The 27,462-nt window shown below is 42.2% G+C and overlaps 1 protein-coding gene across 3 annotated transcripts in view; it reads left to right on the top strand.

Moving 5' to 3' along the window:
• The window catches only part of scube3 (signal peptide, CUB domain, EGF-like 3), a 110,139-nt gene that overhangs the window by 47,198 nt on the left and 35,479 nt on the right, over positions 1-27,462 (top strand). Inside the window, exons 5-7 of one of the 3 annotated variants that reach the window (XM_049580576.1) lie at positions 11,835-11,981; positions 15,032-15,151; positions 22,241-22,303. In XM_049580576.1, the coding sequence (XP_049436533.1) occupies positions 11,835-11,981; positions 15,032-15,151; positions 22,241-22,303 (330 nt within the window). The remainder of the gene's footprint in view (positions 1-11,834; positions 11,982-15,031; positions 15,152-22,240; positions 22,304-27,462) is intronic. The other 2 variants (XM_049580577.1, XM_049580578.1) reach the window with 2 other exon arrangements.

Here is a 27,462-nt window from a genome sequence, read left to right as displayed (position 1 = left end):
CTCTTAACACATCCATAGGCAGCTCCTGCTAGTGTTAGCTGTCTCTGTATTTAGTTATATCAGTATGTCCTAACTCACAGCATCAGGTATGTCTTTGACCTCCATACATTGAATCAGTTAGGTCAGTTTTATTTACATAGCCCAATATCATAAATGAGGAAAAAAAGTCACTCACCCTGGAAAACACTAATGTTTAGGGGCACTATCACCGCTGGACAATAAATAATAAGTACTGATTTCTTAGCAAATATGAATTTTAATATCAGTTTGACTTTAAAAGGAGACTCATTTTGCTGCTCTAGATTTAGGTCATTGAGATTTCGAGTCTATCTTTTATTTTGTTTCCTGTGCTGCTCTGCGTTGTGCTGTTGATCTGCTTGTTGTTTGTCACACCGTACATGTTGCACAGCGTGCCCTGCCTCTGTTCTTTGTTTGGTTGATTTCTCCATAGATCAGAGAAGCAACATCAGAGAAAATGAACAGCTGTTATCACTATCACAAAACACATTTATTCAAGGAGTAATTATCCAGCTGTCTCCAGATTCCTCTGCTCTGCCGGTTCGGGCTGGGACTGTGTTGTAGATCTTTTTGGTTCCTGGGCTTTGCAGCACTTGCCGTACAGAAAGTCCTGACAGCATGTACAGCAGTGCTCCAAGTGCCTCTCCATCCCTGCCCTCCTCTTTGTAAGGTAACTGCTCGTGCTGGGAGTCATTAGGCTGTGATGTTCCTCAGTCCCCAGGATGGTGAACCGAGGATCTTGGAAGTCTGGTTTATGAGATCAGTCTGGCCTAGTGAACTGTCAATGTTTACATTTCATAAACGTGGTGTTATTTGAGTGGAGTGAAAAGCTGGATCATGTGTTTCAAAGTACTACTGCTATATCTGTCAGAAGCAGACTGTGAGCACTGGTCCAGTCTCGCCAAGCTCCCCTGTCTCACATTGACTTCCTCTCTCCTTTCTTGATAAATGCCCTCAGTTCCTGTTAATCTTCCATTTTCATATTAAATTTGTCTTTATTGCTTCCAGATGAGACCCATTTGGATCAAGAGATTAAAGCTGCCATAAATCTACAAACTTCCTTCACTCATCAGATAGCCGCTCTGTCATTGTTTCATTATTTTTGAAAGACTAACAGACAGAACAACTACTCATCTGCTTATTATTACTGCTCTTATTACAACAGTGTGTGTCTGAGGGGAAAATGGAAGTAGTGAGGAAGTGGCTCGCCGAGTTATTGGACAATAACCCTGCTAAATTGCTGCAAATATCACTTTCCCTCGCTTACTGACAAAATTATGCACAAGTGGGGAAAAAATCATTGGGAAAATTAAAACCGATCTAATCTGCCAGCCAAGTCGGTTTAAATGCAACCCTCCATCCATTGTGCGAAGGCTCCTCTTAAAGAGCGAAGCCTGGGGTGCAGTTTGCTCATGAGCTTTATTGTTCTCATTAAAAAGACATCAGCTTTCCATTTCTTTCATTAATGGGTCAGGTGTTCCCTGGGCAACTTCTGCGAGACTTTCTGAGGACAGTGGAGAGCTGGTCACTGCAGCGTATGTCGCTAACAGTCTGTTTCCCCTGCTGGTAGGAAGCCCTTGTTAGCAGTGAGCCTGTGCCAATTAGGCAGCAGGGGTCTGCCAGCCTCTCAGCTAATGACAAGGCTGCCGCTGGCCTGTCTCTTATTAGACCTGCCCCTGCCCCCCTGAGCAGGAATAACTCCGGCCAAATGAAGGCTCCATCATCTGGCTGGCCAAAATGTAACAGTTAATTTATTCTCCCCAAACATTTCTCCCAGTCAAGAAATAAAGCCTTTGAAAGGCCAGCCAAGGTGCTTAGTGGTTGATAGGAATGCCATTTAGGTCAAGAAGGGTTCCACTGCTTTGCGTTTGATTTATTGTCTTTTTTATATAGGAGGACAACGGGGACGTGCTATACTGTATGTGCGTGAGACGGGATCCAGCACATTGGAATTTCAGGCTCAGTCAATCCACACGTCCATAATTTTAGTCCTGTACTTTTCTGAATATCCGGTAGGAGCAATTACCTTGAGTGTGCACTGATGGGCTGTTATGGAAGTCACATGTAGAAACTTCTGTGTTCTGTCCGATTTTTAGCCCAGAAATGCACAAAATTTGATTATATGATTTTAAATCTGAATCATCAGCTCTGCACAACTCAGAAAATGCAACTTTTAACAAAAGCTGGGTCCTCTGGATCACATTTCTGGCACTCTGCCAATCAATAAGGCATAAATGTGCCTGGCATTGTGTGGAAAGCTGCTGAATAGCAGCAAGGAGTCTGAAAGTTCACACCAGCGTGATGGTAACATTACACCATTTGAAGCTCATTGCAGGGAAAACTTTGATTACATAAGCCCCTGAGGTTTTATTGTCACTTTTCACTGCTGGGAGAAATCAGTTGATGGGCAACTGCACTCAGACTCCAAAGTGCACAACCACAATAATACTGTAGATTAACAGCAAGAAAGGGTTGCAGTCAAGAAAGAAGTCTGTCATGTAAAGTATGACAGAAAAGTGACCGCCATATAAAGTTCCATTGTGTAGGATGTCAGGGGATATATTAGCAGAGACGGAATATATTAAAAGAAGTATGTTTTCTTTAGATTATAATTACCTGAAAATAAGGATTCTTGTGTTTTTCTTACCTTAGAATGAGCCATTTATGTCAACATAGGGAGTGGGTCCTTGTATATGGAGGTCGCCATGTAGCACTGCCATGTTTCTAAAGTAGCCAAGAACAGACAAACCAAATTAGTAGAAATTTAAAATCAATTTTACACCTAACAGGTCACCAGTGTAGCGTTGCAAGGGTGGGAGTTATATAAGCCCCTTTTACACTGCCAGATTTTCCACGAATGTTGGGCTGTTTTGCCGGCAAGCTGCAAGCGATGAGACACACAGAGCCGGATTGGCAAGTTGATCAGAGGTGCCCAATTTTCCGCCTCATAGGGTAGTCATATTGGTGGAACCCTTTTACCTTAAAAAGACTGAGGCAGCCTTCCGCAACGGGAGGGGCTGTTGATGACGCCGCACGTGTGAGCCACTGGCGGTGGATAAACAGGAAACAGCTGATAGCAGGAATTAGCGAGCAGCTAGTAGCAAGAGGGAAACGCAAACCTGAAAGACACAGTAAAGATGAACAACTGGGGAGACAAGGAATTGCGCGCCCTCCATGTCCTTGTAAACGAAGAGGCCATTAACCGTCAGATGACAGAAACGGTGAAGAACGGGCCGACTTACGAGAGAATCGCCGAAGGACTGACCAGCCGCGGCTTCCCTCCCATGTGAAAAAGGTGCATTCTCCATAAACAAAAGTAGGCAGGCGGCATCTTGCTGCACTCCCCGATTCTGCTTTTATACTGCCAATGCTGATGAAGAAGACTGATTGAGCCCTCCTGCAAATTTGCACAATTCCTGTTTAAAAAGGGTTATAGTCTTGTCTCTTGGAATTAGTTGAAAGTCTGGCAGTCGAGTTTTAAACAAGGTGGACACAGGAAATGGCCTTCTGACTGAGACCCGTGTATAACCACCTGAAAATAAGAATGTTACCTTTGTTACCTTAGAATGAGCTGTTTACATAGGCAGGCGCCTATGGAGATCGCCATGTTGCACTGCCATGTTTCTACAGTGGCCCAGAACGGACAAACCACACATTGACTCTAGATAGGGCCATTCGCGTTTTTTTGCATTGGCCACTGTAGTTAGCAGCCCCTCCGCAACCAGCCGAACAGCATCGGAAAAACAGATATTTCATGTAAAGCTGCTTTATTCTGTGTTTTTACCTGTTTCAATCACCTGTTCCACTTGTTTTGGAAAAGAAGAGACCTCTGTAGATAATTTGGTACCTAGTAAAAACCTCCAGAGTGTCTGGCGTTATCAGAGAAAAAAGGTAAGCACGCATACGCAAGTGCTTGGCAAGCAGCCCATCTACGACTAACGACATCAGAAAAACAGTGACTTTTAACGTGAAACTGCTTTATTCAGTGTTTTTAGCAATTTAATTCAATGGGTCAATTTGCTTCGGAGAGGAAGACACCCCTCCGGATAATTCGGCTCCTGTTAAGAACCTCCTGAACAATGAACACTGAAGGAATCCTAATCTTGTGTTTACACTTGGCACATACGAGAAGTTTCAACTAGTTGCAGTCTGTTATCCACACTGCAAATGCCACTAAATCCTGCACACTGTTCCTTTAAAAGGAAAGAAAATCAACTTTATGGTGAGTGTTTATGGTCACCAAAGCAACATTTACTTATTCTACCAAATTAGAAAAACTAATAGAACAGTTTCCTAGAAAAAAATCTTTTTATTAGTCACCTGACATACAAGCATTGCTCCCTTTCTCTACAGTAGGACATGTCTTTCCAGGAAATGTTTACTTTGTCAATGAAAACCTCTTCCTGTGTTTACAACTTTCATTAGCTTCCCAAAGGGGCTGTTACCCCTTGTGCAGTCAGGCTCTTCTGTCTGTCTCTCTCTCTCCCTCTCAGATTCAACACAATGGTCATGATGGACACAGTCACACACACACGACATGCACACAACTCACAAATCATTTTCAATTTAATCCTGCTCGAGGCACATTTGGACACGTTTTGTTATGGCATTTAGATGCAGACTGTGGCATGTCGACTTCAGGATATGTGTTCTCTTCACTGGCCAGAGCTGCAGCAGCGCAAGGAATTTTCCAATAAATGTGATCAAATCCATAATAAATGTTCGCATCATATTCTCAGTTAGTTTTGCTCTCCAACCGTCACATTCCTCCTGTATGAAGTCAGGCACGGGGTCAGTGAGCCCTGTTTTATTGATGTTTTGTTCTTATCGTAAATGGATAAAATAGCCTGCTCCCTTTGAATGTAATATCCATTTAGCAGACTGTTTGCACATTTTAATTTCATGAAGTAATGTGCTGCTAAAGGGCCAGTTTCCATCATTCCAATGATGCAATGTTTCATGCTGAAAACTGAAAATATAGAACTATTTGTATGTGCAAAAGGAGATTTCATGGGTTTTTATGTAAGTTCGTGTCTTGTGCTGTGTGGATGTCCCACTGTGCAGAAGCCGACACGGTTCTTACATGTTCCCCCCGTTGGTTCTCAGCAGGCCTGCCTGCCTGTCTGTGCATTGGCCACAGAACTGTTTTTACAAGTGCAGAAGTCGCTGCTCCATTGCTCTGCAGCCCAACCGTATAACCAGGCTCTTTTCCTATTCTAGGGAAGTGGAGCGAAGGGAACGCCTCGTGCTCCCATTGCTACCTATTAAGTCTCTCCCGTTAGTCCCGCAGCAGAGACGAAGACATACGGGACACTTTCTTGTCCCTCTTGTCTTACTCTGTGCACCCCTCATTTGTTCTGTTCTTTATCTCCCTCTGTCTCTCCCCTACATTTTCCTCCCTTATCTTCCCTCTTTGTCCAGACTTTACCAAGCCCCATGCCCCCCCGCCCCGTCTCCCCCACCCTTGAACAAATATACATCAGTGGCTTGGGCTTTAGCAAATGTTGGCTGCCTTGCCACTGAATTCTCCATACCTCATTTGAGACGGGCATCCCTTTTGCTCGTGGGTTTGTTGAAGGCCATCTCTAAGCTGGCCAGCCCAGCATGCTGCTGCGGACTGCCTGAGTGCCAGTGGGGTTTTTCCACTAACACTTGGCTGTCATGGCTTTAACCAGAGGGCCAGACTGAGCTCTGCAGAGACAGATGCCTTCTTCAGATGCCTCTCCCCTTTGATTTTTGGAAAGAATGCGGCTCTGTAATAACATACTGTATCTCATATCTTTTGTATGTCTTTATTAAAGAAAGCTCTGCTGTGCTCTGCTGCTGTGTTGGCTGTGTTGGGAGGGATGCCTGGCTCCTCTGGGACTGCACAGTGAGGTGACCTTGATAGAATGAGAGGAGGAGTGAAGGCGAGAGTGGCATGTCCCCAGCAGGTGCTGCACAACTGTCTGTGACACAGATGGGCAGACGCACACAAATTTGCTTGCAACCTGCATACATTATGCAAATGCACCTGTGTGTCAATGCATACACATACATTAATGCAAGTTTCCTACTGCCATACTGTCTGTTATACCAGAAGTGCTCACTCTCAACTCTGCACCAGTGTAAACTGATCAGAAGTCTGTGCTTGGCTTGTTTTGGAGCATAATGGTAACTGTGGGCTTTGTTTCAGTCACAGGAGCACAATATACTAATAACTCTGGCAGTGACATCTGTCTGTCCAGAATGCTCTGCGCTGTCTTTTCCATTCTGTGGTCATTTATGCTTTCAGTGGCTCCTCTCTGAGAAAAGGGAGTGAAATAAGCAGCCTCAACAAGGCCTTGGGGAGCTGGAGAAAATCAGTGCTCGCACAGCAGACCAAACAGTAGCACATGGGTGGATTCTCTCTGCTCTCTATGAACGGAGTCAGTAAGGAAGAGTTACTTCCTTGACCGGCTGACTGCCCCGTTGCTCCGTCTGACCATCTGCGTCGCAGCTCAGCCCAACCCAATCCGGTTCAGCTCCTTTCCCATTCTCCTTTTCATGCGCTGACATTTTTATCCTCCTATTAAAACTTTTAAGGGCCCATTATCTAGGAGGAAGGAATGCTGCTTTAATAGTGTGGTGGCTCCATGCTAAGGCCCCTTCTTTTCAGTTTGTAACCCACCAACACTAGCTGGCTGCTTAATGTTCTCCAGCCAGCCGAGCAATGAGGGGACCGTCTCCCCTCTTAGACATATGACAGCAGCTCAGCACGGACCGTGAGCCCTCTTTTCACTGCCCCAAGCACTCAGAGCAGACTATAAACCCTTGGCATGCCTTCCACTACTTCAGCCCTATTGTTTCAGTCTCTCCACTACATGGTTCTCAAGTTTAAGAGAGCTTGCAGCGCTGTGGTGGAGAACTTGTGGCCTCCTTGGATCTTTTGTTCGAGGATCTTTTTCGTCTGCATCCTAGCTGGAGCACCCATGTTAACTTCTTTTGCGCGGTCCCACATGTGACGTTAAAACTCATACCCTGCTGTTGAAAGTTTGTTTTTTCTGCAAGCAGCGTTTAGCTCAGAAGGACAGTCATGCAGAGCCAGAAGCTCCTGTGTCCATGATACAGATGTTGTACTGTCTCAGAAAATATGTTTTCAGTGGATATTTTTGCAGTGTTGTAAAGGCTGGTCTGAGAGTTCTGAGAGAAACATCTTGTTCATTCGTTGCTCACCAGCGATAGAGTTTAGATTGCAGGCCACTGGCTGAGATAGTGATTTGAGCTCCAATCAATCTCTCCACACAGCTATCCATTTAGACTGACTTGCCCACAGGAGTCGCCATCATCAGTAAATCCTTATGTACCTTTGCTTTTTTCCCCTGTTGTCCTGACCTGCTGGAAAGGTGGCTTTTTGATGTGACCTCAACTTAATTTAATGTCCTGCTGGTGCTGCAGCAGATCTCCGTGACAGACACACAAATTGACTCTGCTTCAAGATATGATAAAGAGTTTAGTGTGGTCACTTTATCCCCAAAGATCACGTTGTTGTTTTTTAGGGTATGAATATGAAAAGTGAGCGCAAAAAAATTTAGCATACTCAACATGATATTCGCAGTCAAGATTTAACAGTTTACACTGTTAAACCTTTAATGAATAAAAACTAAAGTACTTAATTTTGGCTGTTGCTTATTTAGTCGTGATTATGCTACAGAGAAAAGATTTCAAACCAAGTTTTCAGAGGCTTTAATGATTATTTATGTAATATCCAAACAAAAAAAATGATTTCTGGCAAAAGAAAGATGAATCACATCACTCTTGGCATGCAAGTATATGCTCTAGAAAGGCAATTACTGTAAATATAATCATATGATATTTGGATCTATTGAAGCAGAGGTTTTCAAAGTTTTGATTACTGAGTGCCCATTTAGGGAGCCAGCATATGATTGAGGGCCACGCAGGAAAAATGCAGCTGTGAGTTGTCCACCGAAATGGCTAACTTTAGCTAACAGCGCTAGCACTGATAACAGAATGTAATTCTTGTGACACTTGAGATGCCACTAGTTACCATGCAACCAGTAACTTTCTACAGCCCTTTTTACACTAAGATCCCACAATACTGCCGCAGCAAAGTCCCTTCACTACGCCGGCTATGCCCCAGTGTTTGATTTAAGTCAGCATGCCGCCGCAACAGGAGTGACATTTAACACAACAGTGTTGGCGTCTAATGTGACATAAAACATATGTGTAAGGTAGCGCTTTCTAAACAATAAAAAAAGCATAACATGCAGTAACTATCATTTACCATCCCTGTTACATGGTGGTTGATCTCTTCCCTTTCTCGGATGGTAAGGCTCCTGCTTCCTGCTCTTGGAATAATTTTCTCCCCAATTTGCAGATACCGTAAAACTTCAATTAATAGCTCAGGCTATAATTTGCTTACATCACTGATCTTAGTAGGCTTATATATGGGACAGGCATCTGTTTGAGACAGGCCTTTAATTCCTTAACATGAAACTGTTGCTCAGCTACAGTAAGATCGGCATTGCAATCAAATTATTTATTTGAACTAGTATGAATATTTCTTGTATAAAAATTAGGCTTCAAATAACATATCATTCATCCACATACATATACGACATATACATTAATTTGATCTAGCTCCAACAGACATCGCGTCAGAAAGAGAGTGTTATGATGCTCGTTTCATGGCACTCAAGGATTCCGGCACCCGGCATACCGACACAACACCACTTTATCCTGTTAAAACAATCCTCACAACTTGGATTAATTGTTATGAAAAAACTTTTGATTCTTTTGATCGGTGGATCCTTACAGACTAAAGTAATATGAATAACTTACAGGGTAACTGAGGAATAGACACTTATTCTGACTTTATGACAGCCTCTGAAGAAGGGAGTCACCACTTGTTTTTCGTCATGCCAATAAATCCAAACAATTAACAGTCCTCTCTGGTGCACATGATTTCAGTAAAATGAATTGAACTATTGGATTGTGGAGAATCTAACCAAGCTATGAGATGTGTAGCATCTTTATATTGACAAGTTTAAACATTTATATTTGTGCGATCTAAACAGCAAGTAGCCAACAACCCATTTTCATACATCCAAAGAATTTCTATAGAAACAAATTGCTTGGCAGACCAGGCATCTAGTTGAGACCGACAAGATGTCATTCCTAACCTGACGGAGGCTTGTTAGGGGGCACAGTATAAGGCATAGTCAGGTAGAATCTTAAATGGGTAGTAGAGTATTAAAGCTATTGAAAGTGAAAGTATTGAAATGGACAGCAGATGATAAAAATATAATGCACTAATTAACATATTACATCCCACTTGTTTATCTGTACAAAAGCCTACATGTGAAAACAACTGGACAAAAAGGGATTTATTGTCTATTCCAGCAGCATCACCTCTTATTGTCGGGTGCAGAGGTCATGACCTGTCCTGGTGAGGATAAAGCTGTGGCTCCTTTGTGGAGGAAACACTCCCACTTGTTTTCTTGGTTAATTGCAGTGTTCTCGTTTTTACAATGAGTGCAGTAGCTCTGAAGACGCCTGTCCGTGTTGAGCTGTGAGAAAACCCACATCCAGTCTGGTCAGTCCCTCTGTAGACGTTGGACTCTATTTCCTGTCCAGCTCTGTGCCTGTAAAGTGGGCTGTGATCGTTTTTTATTAGTTTCTACATATAGAGTTATATTTTATGGGTCAGCAGATCGTTTTAGTGGATCGTGGCGTATATGATCTAGCATTTCTCCTCCTCTTTCCCATCCACTTCCTTATGAAAGGATGTTTTTCTTTCTGCTTCCCATCGTTTAGTAATGATAAAAACTGGAGGCCTTTGGCAGCCAGTTAGAGGGAACTGCACACGGTGGATGATAGCTGGGCCTGGCCTGGAGAAAAGGGCCATTGTGTCAACACTTTGGCTTTTATTGGTCCTCAGAGAGACGAAGGCCCAGGTTCTGGCCCCGGTCCGACATGTTATTGATGGATGGCTCTGTAGCATTCAGGGGGAGAGGGGCTGCATAAAAATAAAGGGGGAGTGAAGTGAGTTTTGGGATGCATAATACAACCTTAGTAAGTAATCTTTGGTCTTTTGGGGTTACTTAGTTGGAAATTCAATCCTCTGTTAAGTTCATAGATGTGTGTGTCTTGCTCCGGCCTCAGATTGACACAAAGCCAAGGAAAGGGACCACTGAATTCCACATCCTACTTAAATATCCACATGACTCGCTGTGAAATTTGCAGCACTTTTACAGCAGCTGCTCTGTTGATGCTCATTCATGGTCACTTCACTCAGTCCTGCCGTGCCTTTTTCTTTTCGCATTCAGAGCTGAAACGCCGGCCCAGTGTTTGTTCAGTCTTTGTGAGGCAGGGAGGGCTGTCGCTGCAGTTAGTGTCACCCTGTCTGCAAAGACGACAAGAGCTCAGGCAGGAAAGTCTGAGAGGATTGTATGACCTTGTGACACTTGTTGACAGACTTAAAGTGATGGAAAGTATTTAACCAGGAGGCCAGAATTGTCTATCACGTTGTCCGCTCGGTGAAGTAAAGTAAGAGTCAGAATAGATTTCAGCCAGGAGTGGAAATACATAGAAGGGCAGGTTCTTGGCAAAACATATGGAAAACAAGAGGGCATAATTAAAGGAGGTTACAGTGGCAGGAGTTAAAGTACATAAATAAGTAATTAAGCACAGAATGATGTGAAAACCTGTTTCTGTCGAGCTGAGATTGTTTTCTCCTCGTAGCCCTCGAGGCAGGTATATAGAAACTCTGGGACAGCGCACGCTTTTCAAGACTGACACACCACATTTAGACTTCAGAGGAAGAGTGTGCAAGGTTATATGAGCTTTACTAGGTGTTGACACTTCCATACACATATGCAAATGCTTACATTTATTGCAGAAAAAAGTTGGCTAATTAAGAAAGTTAGACCTCCAAACACCCTTCATTGCGACAGCGGATTTAATGAGACATTAATGGAGATGTCTTCTTGCTCACTGCCTCCCTGTTCACCAGAAGAGAAGGATTCGGAGAGAGATCTGTTTGGTTTTTAATGAGCCAGAGAGCTGGGGTTTGTCGCTGCGTCTGTAGCGGCGGCAGGGTTTCAGAACGAATAAGTCAAATATCAGTCTTCTCGCCGCGAAGGCAGCAGGATTATTGCAGTACAGAGCAAAGCAGAGGGAGCACTGCGTCCGCTTGTGTAATAATTCATGAGCCATGGAAATGCATGCTAGGTGTCTGTTGTACCTCTTCATGAAACATTCACAAGTTATGTTTAGTAAAGCTTTAGATTATAAAACAACCTTTTTTCATCGTCTTCATTTTCGAGGTTTGTCACATTCTTACTGAAGTGCTTCAGCCTTGATGACTCATGATCACTGACCCGCTCGTTTTAAAGCAATCCCCTTTGATCTCAGTCTCTGCAGGGAGAATTTAACCAAGGAGTTTTTTTTTCTCAGTGTGCTCCTCCTTTCTTTTCTTTATGGGGGGATTACCTCAATTAAAATTACAGGTCTTCGGGATCAGCTCCTGCTGGGAGTTTTATCCTTTCTGTAGGCAGCCTCCTTTTTATAGCCTGAACCGAGTGAGCGTGTTCCAACAAGTGCTTGAATCTTTGTTAAAGGGGCACTGGGCATGTCAGTCACCAGCAAGTAGGCATAAATGTGAGTCAGGGTCAGGAGACGTGACAGGCATTTGAGCGTTTTTACTCCTCATACCAGCTCCGTGACATCCAATTTAAAAGTTTATTGAGTGGTCTTTCGTTTTAAAAACCTGTGTGTAACCTGTGAGGCAGTCAAGAGATAAACACTCTCTCCTGGTCTCGCTTTTTCTTTCAAAGTTCAACCAGAAGGCGCAAAGGAGGGACCCACCTGTATGGACAAGAATCACGGCTGTGCACACATCTGCAGGGAAACACAGAAGGGTGGCATCTCCTGTGAGTGTCGACCTGGATTCCAGCTCACGCGTAACATGAAGGACTGCAAATGTAAGTCATGTCAACCTGAAGGATAGTTCCCCTCTGTGAAAAACACACACACAAACATGCACACACACACACACACACACACACACACACACACACAGGGAAATGCACTAGAAGGAGGATTTATAGGCTCCTCATGAAAAGGTGATTGGGGTTGGAAACCTGCCGATGATGGATAATTGCACTCATTCCACAAATGCCTTCCAACAGATTTAAAGTAGGCTACTGACATTTAAGTTACATTACCAGAGCCGTGACTAATCTTCCGAATAGTCCTCGTAAAGAAAAACATGTTTATCAAATAAGGAGCGATCATTTACACAACCAGGGCAAGTGTGGAGGTTAGTCGAAGGGGACCGCGCTGATGGACAGCGCACACTTCCTGTTGCTGTGCAACGGAGATCATCCTGTCAGAGCTGGGGCCAGGGCTGATGGGGGATTTGTCTGTGTTTGGATAAGGATTGGAGAAGTGTTATTCTATAGTTTTTTTTTTCTGTGACAGCCCAGGAAAGGGCAAGAGGCACTGGGATGGTAGGGTGCAGACAGGATGGCGGTGGAAGCCTCAGCTCGTCGGTGCTCTTTTTCACTCTGTCATCACAGGTGTGTTAGAAGTGCCAGAGTTAATGCTCCCTTCACCCGCCAGCAAATAAATGTATTTGCTCCTAGAGAGTTGCACACACACATATTTATACCAGAAGTACTACCATCATTTATGTGGAACAAGGGTTCTAAAGGATCATTACATTTCCAGAAAATTTACAAGGAATTTTGTTTTTCACAATTTATTTTTTAAAAACTCTACCTTTAAAAAAAAATTGTGAACACATTTGTAAAAATCCATATACTTGACATTGAGGAAGTCTGTGGAGAGGGTGTGGAGGTCTGAGAGGAAAATAATTTTTGGTAGGGAATGTTTTTTTTATTGTTAGAAGAAAGTTCAATACAATGTGGAGCCAACTTGTTTCATTAAAGTGCATCTCAACTAAGTTGTTGAGTTTTTTCATTCCTATCAGAAAGGTTTACATTCAGATTTGTTTCTATCTGCACATGACATGGTAAATACAGCCTGAGCACATTTTATTACCATAAATTCCCAATAATCCCATCCTGAATATTCCAGCAAATCTGCACCCTTGTGTGTAACTGACACGAGTCTTGTACTGTGTTTATAAAGAACGCCATAAATGATTTAAAAAAATGTGTTCTCTTTAAGTTTTTCCCATTCTGCAGAATTAATTAAATGCCCTAGAAAGAAATCACACGGAGTGACTTTCAATGAGTGAATTCAGCCTCTTGCTTGAGGCCACTTCTCTTGGATAGTTTAAAAATGTGACCATGTGTAACTCTAATGCAAAACTGAGTCTGAGGAGTAATAAATGAATAAAGCCACGATAGTAATAAATGTGATTAATATAGTTCCCCAGTTGAGTCGGTGAATATCAAATCAAGGCATGCTCTCCTTCACATTATAGTACACAGATTTTATCTTAGTTTAAGCCCAGCTTTTAATAGGTTGAAAAAAATGATGAAAGGTATCCGGAGGTCACATCAGTTTTACAGCACAATCTGCAGACTAAACCTTGGCATTGTATGTTTCTGCAAACCACAGATATGTTACATTTGTAAATTATTATAAAGTTCATAGAAACCTCAAATTTCAATGGTATTCCAAGCATCAAATAACGACGCATGGTCAGTGGACCTCGGCATCAGATACCAACACACTGAGGCACTCTTTAGCCCTGTATGAGATTAACTAGGCAGTGGTTTTTTTCACACCATGAGCAACTGCCATAGTATATAGAGCAAGAAAGTCTGCATCAGGCAGGCGAGATGTGAGGTGAATTGGTCAAACAAAGACTGGACTTTCACCTTGGAGACTGCTGTTCATGTTCTGTGTGAAACCAACAACTTCGTGTACTAGAATGTGTTGCATACTGCGCTATTGATGTATGTCATGTGTCATATGACAATACATCACTTCAGTAACAATGCAGGCTTATTTTAAGCCATACTGTGATTTTGTTTTTGAACCTGACCACATGCTTTTGTTGTCTAAACCTAAGAAAGTAAACCTAAAACAACATTTTTTTTACCCTAAAATCGAAGTTTATTTTGAAAAGTAAATGTACGCGTTTAATGAGCAGAAATTGTACATTTCCTGTGAAAACGGAAGTTTATTTTGAAAAGACAAAATGCATGTAACAAGTGTAAACCAACACGCCATGCCTGAGTGTCTAAAGCTGATGCTGGAGGAGTATCAGAGCATCATAGTTTGACGAGTAGGTCTACTGACTAAGCGTTGGTATTTGACAAGTTGGTAGTGAGAATGTGTGTTTCACAGCTGGAAATGCCACCATGTATCACTAACAAACAACAGGTTTTGAAGTTTGTTGCTGACGAACAGTTGTCTGTAGCCTGCAGCTTGGCAGCTGTGACACCTAGGTGTCACAGCTTGGCAGCTGTGTCACCGAGGTGTCATACCATTCATCATTCCCACCACCTCCTGATGACAAAATCAGCTCATGTACATGTAATCAGAACTATGTCACTTTAAAAAAGTTAATATGATACTTTGGAAACATACAAATGTAACATCTGTGGTGCAGAAACATACAGTGTTTTCTTGTGGTGACTGGGCCGTGTTTGCAGTGCTCTCAGTGCATTGAACTGTGAACAGTTTCTGAGTCTGGTATTTTTCTACAGTAGCGTGAGACAATTTTCAACCTGTCTTTTCCACTCTGTCAAATTGTTGAGACTGAGTTGTGACTTTGTTAATACAGCCATTTTGAGAAACTCTGCAATAGGAAGCTTTACGTACAATATGTCTCCTTGAAGCCCTCCGAAGAAGTCAGTGCAGTCTAAGCCCGTAATGTTTACATCATAGAGCACACAGCCTAGAGAAAAGAGTTCCAGCTGATGACCTATGCTGCATGTCTCAACCCTCTCTATTATTCATTTCTAGTCCCTCTCCATTGTCAACTTTCAAATTAAAAAAGGAATGTATATTATCCTTTATGTACAGTTTACGTTAACTGTGTGCTCTTTGATAGTGACGTGTAACTACGGTAACGGGGGTTGCCAGCACATCTGCGAGGAGACAGACCACGGCCCCAAGTGTGCGTGCCACATGAAGTTCGTCCTGCACAGCGATGGAAAGACTTGTGTAGGTGAGTCATCTCACCCCAATACAGCTACCATGGGCGAGAAATAATAGCTTTGAAATGAGAAAATGTAAAACCACAAATGATTAACTTGGCACTCAATTTCCAACAGCAAATTTAATTAACATTTGCAATGAGGTTTATTGTGATAAAATGCAAGTTGAGAGTTCAGGCGTTGTTACAGTAGCTGCACACCTGAGCCTTCTCTCTTGATCTGTGACATACAAGGACAAAAGGCTACCACCCACTGTGCTTTCCCCTCTGCTGCTGCTGCTCCAGTAACCTCTCAGTCCCTGCATCTGCTTCGGCTTCTCTTCCTCCTCTTCCTCCTCCTCTTCTTCACTGGACACAGTGCAACAGCTCTCCCTGTTCCTCTCTGTTCCTCAGCCATGCAGTCAGACGCACACCTTCTATTAGCCCTTGGGTCAGTTCCTCCACCGCTTCCCGTTGGGGATTAACTCACACACCTGACCTAACCTTCCACTGGCATTTATCAGTGTTTGCCTCAGTTGACTTAAGTTGAGTAAAAATCATTCAGCCACTCAGGCATATTGAACCATTCTGAAGGGCAGTTTCCCATCAGATGGGGCCTGCAGGTGCAGTAGAGTTAAAGCACAGGTTTCGATAAATGTGTACGGATCACGTTTAGCCATGCAGAATCGCTCAGACACTTCACCGACAATCATGGAACATTAACGATAAAGTTAGTCAGGTGTGAATTGGAGACCGACTATTACTGCAGACAGGCCTTTATTTTATCCGCCTTTTTAACCAGAGTGTCATTAATCGTTTCTGGATGCACTACAAGCCTATTTAAACCAATTCAGCGCGTACTTCGCAGCGTTAGTAACCTTTGTTTGTTGTGGAAGCTCCAGCAAGTTGGACAGGACATATTTTCATTGTCAGGAAGACAAACATAGTAATCGAATTAGAGGCTACGCCTGTAGAGCAGACTGGTGGGGTGGTTGCTTGGTTTCAGTGGCTGTTAAGTTTGAGAGCTCGGTTTGGGTAGCGGCTGATTAGCTCAGTGCTTCTGGATCCCCTTTATTACCACAGCCCTGATGAGAGCCAGACCTATGTCAAGGTCTGGTCAGCCAACCTGTCATTATTGCTGTACCCCGCTAGGCCAGGGGGACGCCACAAAGTTGACCGCGACCAAATTATACGTCTTAGCTCGTCTTATTCCCAAGGCAGAGCAAATGTACATTTGGTGTGCCAGATTAGGAAGCAGTCAGCCAGTTAAAATCTCTGATTTCCCCCTCAGAGTCTGGGGTTACAGAGGTGGAGGCAGGGCTGCTCTGCGGTCGACACGGGGGCGCTCCATCTCCCAGACACTCTATTAGTTAATAAAACCTCAATAAAACAAACAATCTGCCAAATGAACCACTGACGGCAGAGTGAGTGACAAGAACGCTGGAAGACCTTCAGAGAGGCACCACTACTGTGCATTAGGCCTGTAACTGTGTAGGGTTTCCACCATGAAATATAATTCAAAAGCAAAGCATGCTGAAGTTCTGGTTGGTTTTTTTTTTTTGTAACACTTGAAAAGCTTCATAAGTGATATTTCAAGTTGGTGTGCCAGGTTTAAATGTAATATCCGTATCCCTCTGGCAAAGAAATAATGTTTTCTTGATAAATATGACAGCTACCTCTGCCTCAAAGAAAGAAATTTCATTTTTATTTATTTCAAGGCTTAAAACAAATGTTTTTCTCCCTGGGAACCAAGAAACTATTTTCTAATTGTGAATTAACTTTCAAATAGTCTTAAATGTCACAAATGAGATAAAAATGGCTCGCTGGGGTTGTAGTGTTCTTACGCGCTGTCTTCATGGCACGTAGTGATAATTACCTCTCAGCTGCCGCATTCGGAAATAGTAAATGATGTATAGAGTGTGGAGGGTATCCATAGCAACCACACAAAGTGAAAATACACTCCTGTTTAGCTTCGCTATTGATTTAGAAACGTTTATGATTAATTGAGTCGCCGCATACTTCATCCAAAAGGAACATAGCACATGATTACAAAACAGCTCTCGTCTCATCCGTGGCATTGTCGTTAGTCTGGTGTGCTCTTTCAGTATGCTGCAGCCTCACCGTTCAATGCATCTTGTGGGGTGTTTTTATATGAATTCTGACACATTTTCATTCATTTTGTGGTGTCTCTCCTCACCCAGGCTTGGCCATGCATTTTGTAATAATGCAGCACATTCTGCTCCGTTTGGGAGTGTTGGTTCTTTATCCTTCCTGTCTCACCTCTGTTGATACTCTGCAGTTCTATAGGTGGGAATTTTAATGTCAGCAGGGCTTTTATGGATGGCACACATGGACACATTCTCTCTCATTCATTCATATATACACACACACACACACACACACACACACACACACACATAGGAGGTATTTGTTCATTCGCCTGCTCGACCCTTTAAAGTCAGATTACTTGACTGAAACAGACTAAAAGCTGCAGATGATAACTTTTATGAAAAATAACTTTTTTCATATTTGCTGAAATTGTCTCTGTATTCACTCAGCTCTAAATGAGACAGATAATTGGTGAATAAAATCATACTCCCCTGCCTATTCTACTGCTTTGTAACGCTTATAATGGCTTTACCGCACGTGAACATAAACAATCACAGCGGAGGTTAACGCAGCTGTCAATCATGTTAATCATGGCTTGTGAACTGCAGCCTAACTACAAAACTAAGCAGTGCTGATCAAATATGAATCGGTATTCTGTTATTGCCTTCCATATTTTTCTTTTCAGATGTTTTCATATATGTATTTTAGTGTACTGTTTAGCTGTAAAATTAGAACGTTGACTTGTGGGCGACACCATAGCGTGGTGGCCAGGTCACAAACTTTGTCATTTTACAGCTAAACAGTGCACTAAAATATGTTTCTGAAAACACTGATAGTGCAAGATATGCAATACAGAAACATACATATTTAATAAATCACGTCCCTCCTCCTCGCATTTGTAAGAATCCAGTGCAGCACAGTCAGCAACAGCCAATCAGAGCCGAGGAGTCTAACACTGCGATTAGTCACTGCTCTTGAACTGTCTAAACAAGCAAACAACTAAGTAGTTTGATCAAATATGAGTTACTAATGTCACTGCATTGCATTTCTCTCACTTTAAATGTTTTCAGAAAATATTTAGTGCACTGTTTAGCTGTAAAATGAGAAAGGTGGTCTGACTTGTTGACGATGCTTGGTACTTGGGTCGACTGTATCCACCATGGCAGCCAGGTCACAAACTTTCTCATTTTACAGCTAAACATTGCACTTAAGTATGTTTCTGAAAACATTTATAGTGCGAGATATGCAGTGCAGTAACAGTAGGAACTCATATTTGATCAGCCTACTTAGTTAACTGCCTAGTTGGACGGTTCAAGAGCAGCAATTGACAGCTGTGTTAGTGACTCCTCGGCTCTGATTGGTTGTTTCTGACCGTGCTGCGGTAGATTCTCACAAATGCCTTTACAACCAGTAGGAAGAGGAGGAGAGATGTGATTTTTTTCACACATTATCTGTCTCATGTAGGTCTTTCAGAATATTTTGACAGTGTCAGCAAATATAACACAAAGGTTATCTTTACAAAAGTTACCAAGTGTAGCTTCAACAGAGTCGGGTTTATTTTTCTGTACAACAAGTAAGTTCAGGTATCGGGAAGGAGCAGCCATCATGTGGAAGCATTCACGCTGTTAGCACAGCAAATCATAAACATTCACAAATAGCAGGCAGATGCAGACATGCTCCGGAGTTCAATCATCTGAAGAGTTGGCCACACTATACCAGACACACACACACACACACACACACACACACACACACACATGCAGAGAAGAGAGCAAGAGATGCATTTTATAATACAAACAGAAAGCTATACAAACAACCACACAAACATACAGCTCATATCCAGCATGCATGCATCATATGCATGTAAACACATGTAGTCTACATGCATATGCCCATAACATAAACACTCATTTCGGGTGGTCTGTGCATTCATGCTGGTGTATTCAGATGTATCTCACAGTGCTCTGTCCTCCTAACTGCTGAGGGTCATTGTTTCTGGATGCTACATGTTGGGATTGGGACATGTTGGTCAAACTGTGGCAGTCGATGTGAACTGTGCATGCTTTGTGGTTGTGATCTGTTATCGTCAGAGTTGAGCATCTGCTTCCTCACCTGGCACCTCAAATGAGCTCTGAATTGGCCATTCTGACGTCCACAGGGCCGGAAGCTACATGTTTTAATTACAGGGACTAAACGTGACTTTTATTCTGAAATAATTTTGGTTTTAAACGTAATTAAAACAGTGTGAAGATAAACACGGTAGCTCTTACTGCAATTTAAAATAAGACCCTCAGAAGGTCTTCTTCCATTTTGTTGATGTGCTTAAAGGCCCAATCTGTCACCCCAGCTGTATCATACTAAATGTGTGCCATGTAGGTTAGTGTAAAGTTAAATATACACTAAGTAGACTGCAGACATGAGATTCACTTGGCAAATTTGGCTTGTACAACCAGTTAAATTAACAATAAAAGTCATGATTTCACACAAACAATTTTTTAAAAGAAAACTAGAGTGCTGTCTTTTAAATCGTTTTTTAGTGACCGCACATAAATTGTACGGCTGGGCCACTGACTGTGCTTAGAGACTTGACGTAACAGCCTAACAACATTAATTCTGAAATGATCTGACCATAAAAGACACCATAAAGCACAGACATGAATCTGGCTGTCCCCGTCTTTCAGCTTGCCGCACTAACCACCACTCGCTCTGTCTGCCGAGGCTCGCAGCGCTCATACTAACTAGCAAAAGCCCCCACTCACACACAAACAACAAAAAAACTGCACTTTGCAATGTGTGGAATATTTGTTTGCATGATTGCATGTTTGCGAGGTAACACTTTTGCCTTGAGATGTCACCCTTTTCACTTTAGACGAGGATCTATCATCAGTTTGTTGTAAGGATTTGAGAAATAATCACTGCTGTTTGCTCAGTTGTTACCAATAAGAGGCTGTCTTTTCTTTTGCAACAACATAATGTCATTCTTCCATGTCATTATCGCCTCCTGCGGGCATAAATGGACATAACAATTTGTTTGACTCAGGAGAGATGATCCCCTCTCATCCATGCTAAACACCTTCTTCCAAGCCCCACGATACCTTGCATGAATTGTGGGGACAACCTCCAGTTATTTCTTTCACTGAACCTGTGTCTTCTTTTTGTTGGAGTTTTTTAAGAAATAAATAATGTGGGACCCTGAAAAACAGCGTAATTTTACAACACCTCTACGTTCTACTACAGAGGGATGGGAGGACAACCTGAACCGGTGGCCTTGGATAGCTGTAACAAACTAGTTTTATTTTCCACTTGCAGACAGTTTTTGAAGATTGCTGACAAAAGCCCTAGTCAAATCAGCTCTCCTGTGTGCAACAATAGCTATGTGTGAATTTTCAAAATCTGAGATGTGTGCTAATGTGTCGCACATGCCCAAGAGAAATTTAGCAGGTTGCAGGTATGAAACCTGTAGTGTGAATTTTGTTTTGTTGGGCAATGACAGCAGCGACGAAAAGCCAATGAGAGTGCCAGATATGGGCTGAAGGAAATTTTAGGGGGACAAGAGGTAACTCCTGCAACAGAATATCACCAGGCAAAAAAGACAGTCCTTGCTGCCTGCATCTCCCCAAATTAGCACACAAACAACTTGGATTGCTAGCTTCTTACTGACATACATTTCTAGAGGAAAGAACTCCTGTCCCTTGCGTGATCTTGCATCTTTTCCCGTATCCCTTCTCACGTTAATTACGTAGTTTGGACACTTTCCTAGTAAACAATTTTGTAATATGTGACCTTTCTCAATGTGCTGTTTGTGGTTGCACTAGCGGCCAAGTTAAACTAAATTTGAGGCTCAACGAATGTAAACCACAAGTGAAAAAGGGATTGTTTCCTGTCGGCAATGAAACCATCTCCATAATGTACGAAAAGAAGATGAATCCACAACCGTTTTAAATACACAAGGTTTGGTTTTACCTCATTAATACACACCTGACTTTACTACTTTGGAAGTACTAATGAGCTTCAGATTATTCATTGATTCGCCATCTGGAGCAGTGACTGTACATAAAGATGGACGACGTGCATCCACTTCCTCCCATTGGAAAAAAATACAAAGCCAAAATATGCGGGATAGCTGATGATGTCATTTGGAGCCACAGTAAGACCATGGTATCAAATTCCCACTCATACATTGAATTGAATTTCTCCTCAGGGGGATTAATAAAGGAAATAAACTTAAACTTATTACACCAGTCCATCCCTACGGCAAGATGGGCCATTGATTGCAATCACACCAAGTGGCACACACAACCTTCAGTCATGATGTCGCACCCCATTTTTATCTAAAAAAAATGATCAAACGTATCTAAAAACTGAACACTTAAACATATATCAGCGTGATATGAACCACCTTAAATGACACAAACCATCTTTGGGAAAAATTTATTCGACGTGTACTTTGATCTTTTAGTTTGGCCCATGTCCCGTCTGCTAACATGAAGGGGGTGGATTTAATGCCCTATACTGAGCCAGGCCCCAGGGGGTGATCCAGATATTTTGGCTTCACTTTAAGGGAGCTGTCACCTCATTTATCTTTATATACATGGTGTGTAGCAAATTAAGTAGCTAAATCTGCCATTGTACGCTATCAAAGGCCATTTCTTCAGGTCGTCTCCGCATCCCTTGGTACTAGAAAACAGAGGTATGATCACATTATCCCATTCCAGGTGTGACAGGCTGTGTTCCCACATAATCTGTTTCCCTAAAATCTCTGAGTAAGACACCTGTAGCATACCACTACCTCTCACAGATGCCACATCAGTGAAAGAAATAACTGGAAGTCGTGCCCATAATAACACAAGACATCGTGGAGCTGTACTGTAGGAATAAGGTGGATCTACTGTAAACCACATCAGATTAGTTCTTGTCACATGCTCATGATTTACATAACACACCAATGCTGCGTGGTTCAAGTGTACAGAGAACTAAAGTGGTGTTTTTTAAAATGTGTTATTGTGTGTGTGGGTGTGCGCGTGCATGCAGGGGAGAGGAGTGTCCAGTCCCAGGCAGCCCCACAGCTGTTCCCCAATGGTAAATATGTGTTCCTCTGACTCCTCTCTCTGGGGGTCTGTGGGTGTGGGGGATAGAGGAAGCTAACCTAGCAGGCACTGATCAGGCCCTTCCCCTCCCCACAGGGGCATCATCCTTCTGACCTTTGACCTCTGACCCCCCTCCTCCTCTACCTTCCTCTTCCTTCTGTGAATGCCCTCTCAATAACAACCGCTGCCCGTGTCAAACCACACCTTTTCAAAACACAGCTGCGAACAGGGAGCCTCCGACCAGCAGTCTGAGCCTTATATAAAGACATACACATATACTGTATGTAATACTGCCACATGGAAAGATTCTTCTTAAAATCAGTCAGTTTAACGGTGGTTTACTCAAGTTCTTTTTTCAATTATTTCCATTTGATGCTACTTTCAGTGGGACTGAATGTTGGCAAGAATGTGGTGATATGATATGTGTCACGATACAGGGGTTATGATCCATTACATTCAAATGCTGTAAGCAAGGTGATGTCATAGTTTGAAGAACACACCGCCATATGCATAAAATAGCTTATTTTTTTAATGTAATCAGAACAGTGGGCTCTGCATTTGTATTCATCACAGTCCCTGTAACATCCAACAGCATAGCACTACTTTTTGTGCATCTTAGCAAAGGAATTATCATTTTCCTTTATCAGTAAAATACAACAGAGAGTGCAGGATTCCTTTCACTCCACTACTACAGCTGTTGTATCTTTTTAGATTAAAGACTTTTTTGTTAAAACCTATCATAAACTTACAACACCCAATACATATTTAAAAACATACTACACAGGATTTTCCCTAAAAAAAACAATGTATAGACTCATTCAGAAGTAATCCCTCTCAATCATCACTAAAGACCCATGAGCAGAGTGTGGCCGTGTATTTATTTGCAGAGCCTCTACCCTCTGCCCGTATTTTTTTATTTTCTTCTTATTGTCTGTGTTTGGGACGTTTATGAGTGTGTGTCCCCCAGCTTTCAGGTGAGGTCAGGCTTTATGAAAAGGTATTAACCAGGTGCCAGACTGTAAGTTGCAGGTATCCAAAAACACAGTGCAGAAAAAACACAAATATAGCGAGGCAAAGCACTAAATGAGAGTGAATCTGCGGTTGGCTTTTACTTTCACTTATGCTGGGGAGCCGGTTTACAAACAGTAATTACAATCCTGCATAGAATACCTTTTAAAGATTAAATAAGTGACTCACAACCGTTTTGGCCTTTGACCCTCAATTTTATTTATAAAGCCAAATATCACAAATCACAGTTTGCCTCACAGGGCTTTACAGCATACGACATCCCTCTGTCCTTAGGACCCTCACAGCGGATAAGGAAAAACTCCCCAAAAAAACCCCTTTTGTATGTCACAATGACACAGAAAGAGAGACAGAAAGAGAGACAGAGAGAGAGAGACAGACAGAGAGAGAGATGCAGGACAGACGGTAATGACAGTAGCTTACAACAACATTAATGAAAGTAATAATATTATAATTATAATTCTGGCTACTGTGGTACAATATGTTTAAAGTATATATTAATATCTGGCAGTATACATGTGTGACAATAATCATATGTGTATAATGACAGTAGAAGTATGACTAATGATAACAGCAGCAGCAGGAGGCATCTGGCAGGACCACGGCAGCAGCACAACCACACACGTCACACTATCGAGGCACCGCTGCGATATGAGTTAATCTGAGAGACAGTGGAGCACAAAGGCTCCGGAGAAGAAGCCGAGTTAGTGACATCCAGAATGGCCGAGTTAGCAAGATGCAGTAACAGGACACGAGAGAGAGAGAGGGAGAGAAGGAGAGAAGGTGCCCGGTGTATTATAGGGGGGTCCCCCAGCAGACTAGGCCTAAGTCAGCCTAACTAGGGGCTGGTACAGGGCAAGCCTGAGCCAGCCCTAACTATAAGCTTTATCAAAGAGGAAAGTCTTAAGTCTAGTCTTAAATGTGGAGACGGTGTCTGCCTCCCGGACCGTAACAGGAAGATGATTCCACAGGAGAGGAGCCCGATAGCTGAAGGCTCTGGCTCCTGATCTACTTTTGGAGACTTTAGGGACCACGAGTAACCCTGCGTTCTCAGAGCGCAGAGTTCTGATGGGATAATATGGCACTCTGAGCTCTCTAAGATATGACGGAGCTTGACCATTTAGAGCTTTATAAGTTAACAGTAGGATTTTAAATTCAATTCTGGATTTTACAGGGAGCCAGTGCAGAGAAGCTAAAACAGGAGAAATATGATCACGTTTCTTAGTTCCTGTTAGTACACGTGCTGCTGCATTCTGAATTAGCTGGAGAGTTTTTAAGGACTTACTAGAGCTACCAGATAATAGAGAGTTACAGTAATCCAGCCTTGAGGTAACAAACGCGTGGACCAATTTTTCTGCATCTTTTCAGGTCAGGATAGGCCTAATTTTTGCAATATTACGCAGATGAAAAAATGCAGTCCGTGAGGTTTGTTTTAAATGACAATTAAAAGACAAATCTTGATCAAATGTTATTCCAAGGTTTCTTACAGTAGTGCTAGAGGCCAGAGCAATGCCATCTAGAGAAACTATGTCATCAGATACAATAAAGCCGTGAGGCCTCTTGCCACATTTTAGATTTCTCTGTAACATAAGCAGTTCCACCAAAGAGTTATTTTCCCCTTTAAACTTCTCAGATGGTTTCATTTGAATAACTGTTTGCTGCCTAAAGAGGTTATATCAGCCTATCACATTAACACCCCTCAGTTTTATGTCATGTTCTATAAGAGGGGCCGGACCCCTAGGTTAGGAACCATTAAACTCTACCATCTAGCAATATATAAAGTGGTTCAAAGGGACAGTTCATCCCCAAATCAAAAACCCATAATTTTCCTCTTACCTATAGTGCTGTTTATCAGTCTAGATTGTTTTGATGTGAGTTGCTATAGAGATGTCTGCCTTCTCTTGAAAATAATGGAACGTTACTGGTTACTCAAGATAATCCACAGACCTTGTTGTGAGTAGTTACACGTAGGAACTATACTTTTCTACCCAACGACATCTGCCAACTGTATCACCGTACAGAAGGAAGCATGCATCTACACCAATGAGCTAGCTAATGTTATAGCTCAACTAAGGAGGGCACCATTAATGTTGAAACATCTTGAGCTGTCACAAGCACAGGCCTCTCGTCCATGAGTAGATGCACGCTTCCTTCCGCACAGTGATACCTTTGGCAGGTGAAGTATGTTAGAAGTAAAATAGTTCCTCCTCACAACAAGGTCTGTGGATTATCTTGAGTAAACAGGTCATGATTTCTGTAAAGAGACATTGCTGTTGAGTTTATTAAATGTATTTTTTGATGCTTTGAGCACCACAAGCCGAGTGCCATCTAGTTCCATTATATTGGAGAGAAGGCAGACATCTCTACGGCTGATATCTCCAACACTCAGCAACTCACACTAAAACAATCTAGATTGTTAAGTAGCACTACAGGTAAGAGGAAAAATATCTATTTGAGATACATTTGAGGGTGAACTGTCCCTTTAAAGTATCTCCACCTCAACTAACTACAACCCAGGGCTACAATGAAATGCTGCTTTAACATTAATGCCTCAGTAATATCATATATAATAATGTATCAGTCACAGGGAAATGTTTTCTGCAGATAGAGTACTTCTACTTTTGATACTTAAACACTTGTGCACTTTGAGAGGACTTTCAATGCAGGACTTTTACTTGAAATGGAGTATTTTCATATTTATCCACTGGAACATTTACTGAAAGGATCAGAATAAGTTTTCTGCAGTTTGACTGATCTTCTGAATAAGAATTTTTTTGCACAAATAACAATTATCCTCTGTCAAAAGTCCAAGTCAGTTTAACTGTAATAGCTTCTAAGAGGCAGACCAAAGAGTCTGGTTTTATTTGTGTTTTGATACGGCTGAAATGGGCGAAATTGAGCATGCACTTTTTCAAACACTGGGCCATGGTGTTCCTAAACTCCATCAGCATGGCCTATTAGCTTTTGTGAGGGAGCCAATAACGTGTCCGTGAGTGCTTCATAGAAAAGATAAAACACAGAATCTCTCTAAACCTGCTTCTTCATACACATGTGGCTTTGTGTCCTAAACATAATCAGTTTCAGGGAATGTCCATGTTACCTCAGTTCAGTTTCTTCTCCTATGGTGTGTCCAGAAGTAATTTGTTTCACAACATTTACAGGCAACATGGACAATGGAGCATGTGTTAGGCGGATAAATAAAAAAAAAAGAGAGAAAAAAATGAAGAGAGTTTTTGCGTTTTGATAACATCACAAATGCAATTCAGCCCAATTTTCAGGATGAGCTGTGTTTTAATAATGGCAAAGATGCCAGGAGAAATAAACCCGGAAATCTGCGACGATGTATCAAACCTTGATACTTCAAAGAGATTTACGATTTAATTATACCATGTAAGAGACTGAGGGGGGAGGCTTGTTCTCAGAGGAGTAGCTTGTTCAAGGTGAGAAGGGAAACAATAGTTTTTTAAGTTACTAGTTGTTGCTACTGTACGTACACTGAGTTTCCCTCATGCCACAATACAACGGCCTGACCTATTTTAAGATTTTGTGTCCTAGTTTCTGTTTTTTCCCCCTCAGAAATAGAAACATTAGGAGCAAGAGATACATTTTGCATCCTCCTTCATCAGGTTTTCTGCCCGTTATTTCCTGTGTTACTGTACGCTGAAACCAGCTCTGTGGTTTACTTTCACAGTCGCACCTCTAGAGAACATTGAGAACAGTTTGTTGGTATTCTTATTGATGTTATTGAGAGAGCATTCACCTCAGAGCTTTAGTTGAGTTTTTGTCTGATAACAGTTGCACCTTCTGAGTGACTTAACCCGCATGTTTGCTGTTTGGGCAAGAAAACACAATATTTTCTCCCGTGTTTTTTTAGAGAGTAAAATCTTTTTCTTTCACCAAAGCCATTTATTCTGGGTGATAAACACCCATAGAGCCTCTGCCTTGTGCTTCTTTGTGAATTCTGTCCGCTCACCCGTTGACGTATATTGTTTGCGGTTGTCCTAAATGGCTGATGACAAGTTGCATTGCGGTTGCTTGTCAACAGTCCTGATGTAAGTCAAGAAGCACTGCAGCTAGAAATCCTGTGGCTTCTGTTTAAAGATTATGTACACTGTCTGAACCCCT

The sequence above is a fragment of the Epinephelus fuscoguttatus genome, linkage group LG7 (genome assembly GCF_011397635.1).
Source record: "Epinephelus fuscoguttatus linkage group LG7, E.fuscoguttatus.final_Chr_v1".
Lineage (NCBI taxonomy): Eukaryota > Metazoa > Chordata > Actinopteri > Perciformes > Serranidae > Epinephelus > Epinephelus fuscoguttatus.
The sequence above is the reverse complement of the archived record's forward strand: the minus strand, read 5'-3'. Positions and strand labels throughout refer to the sequence as shown.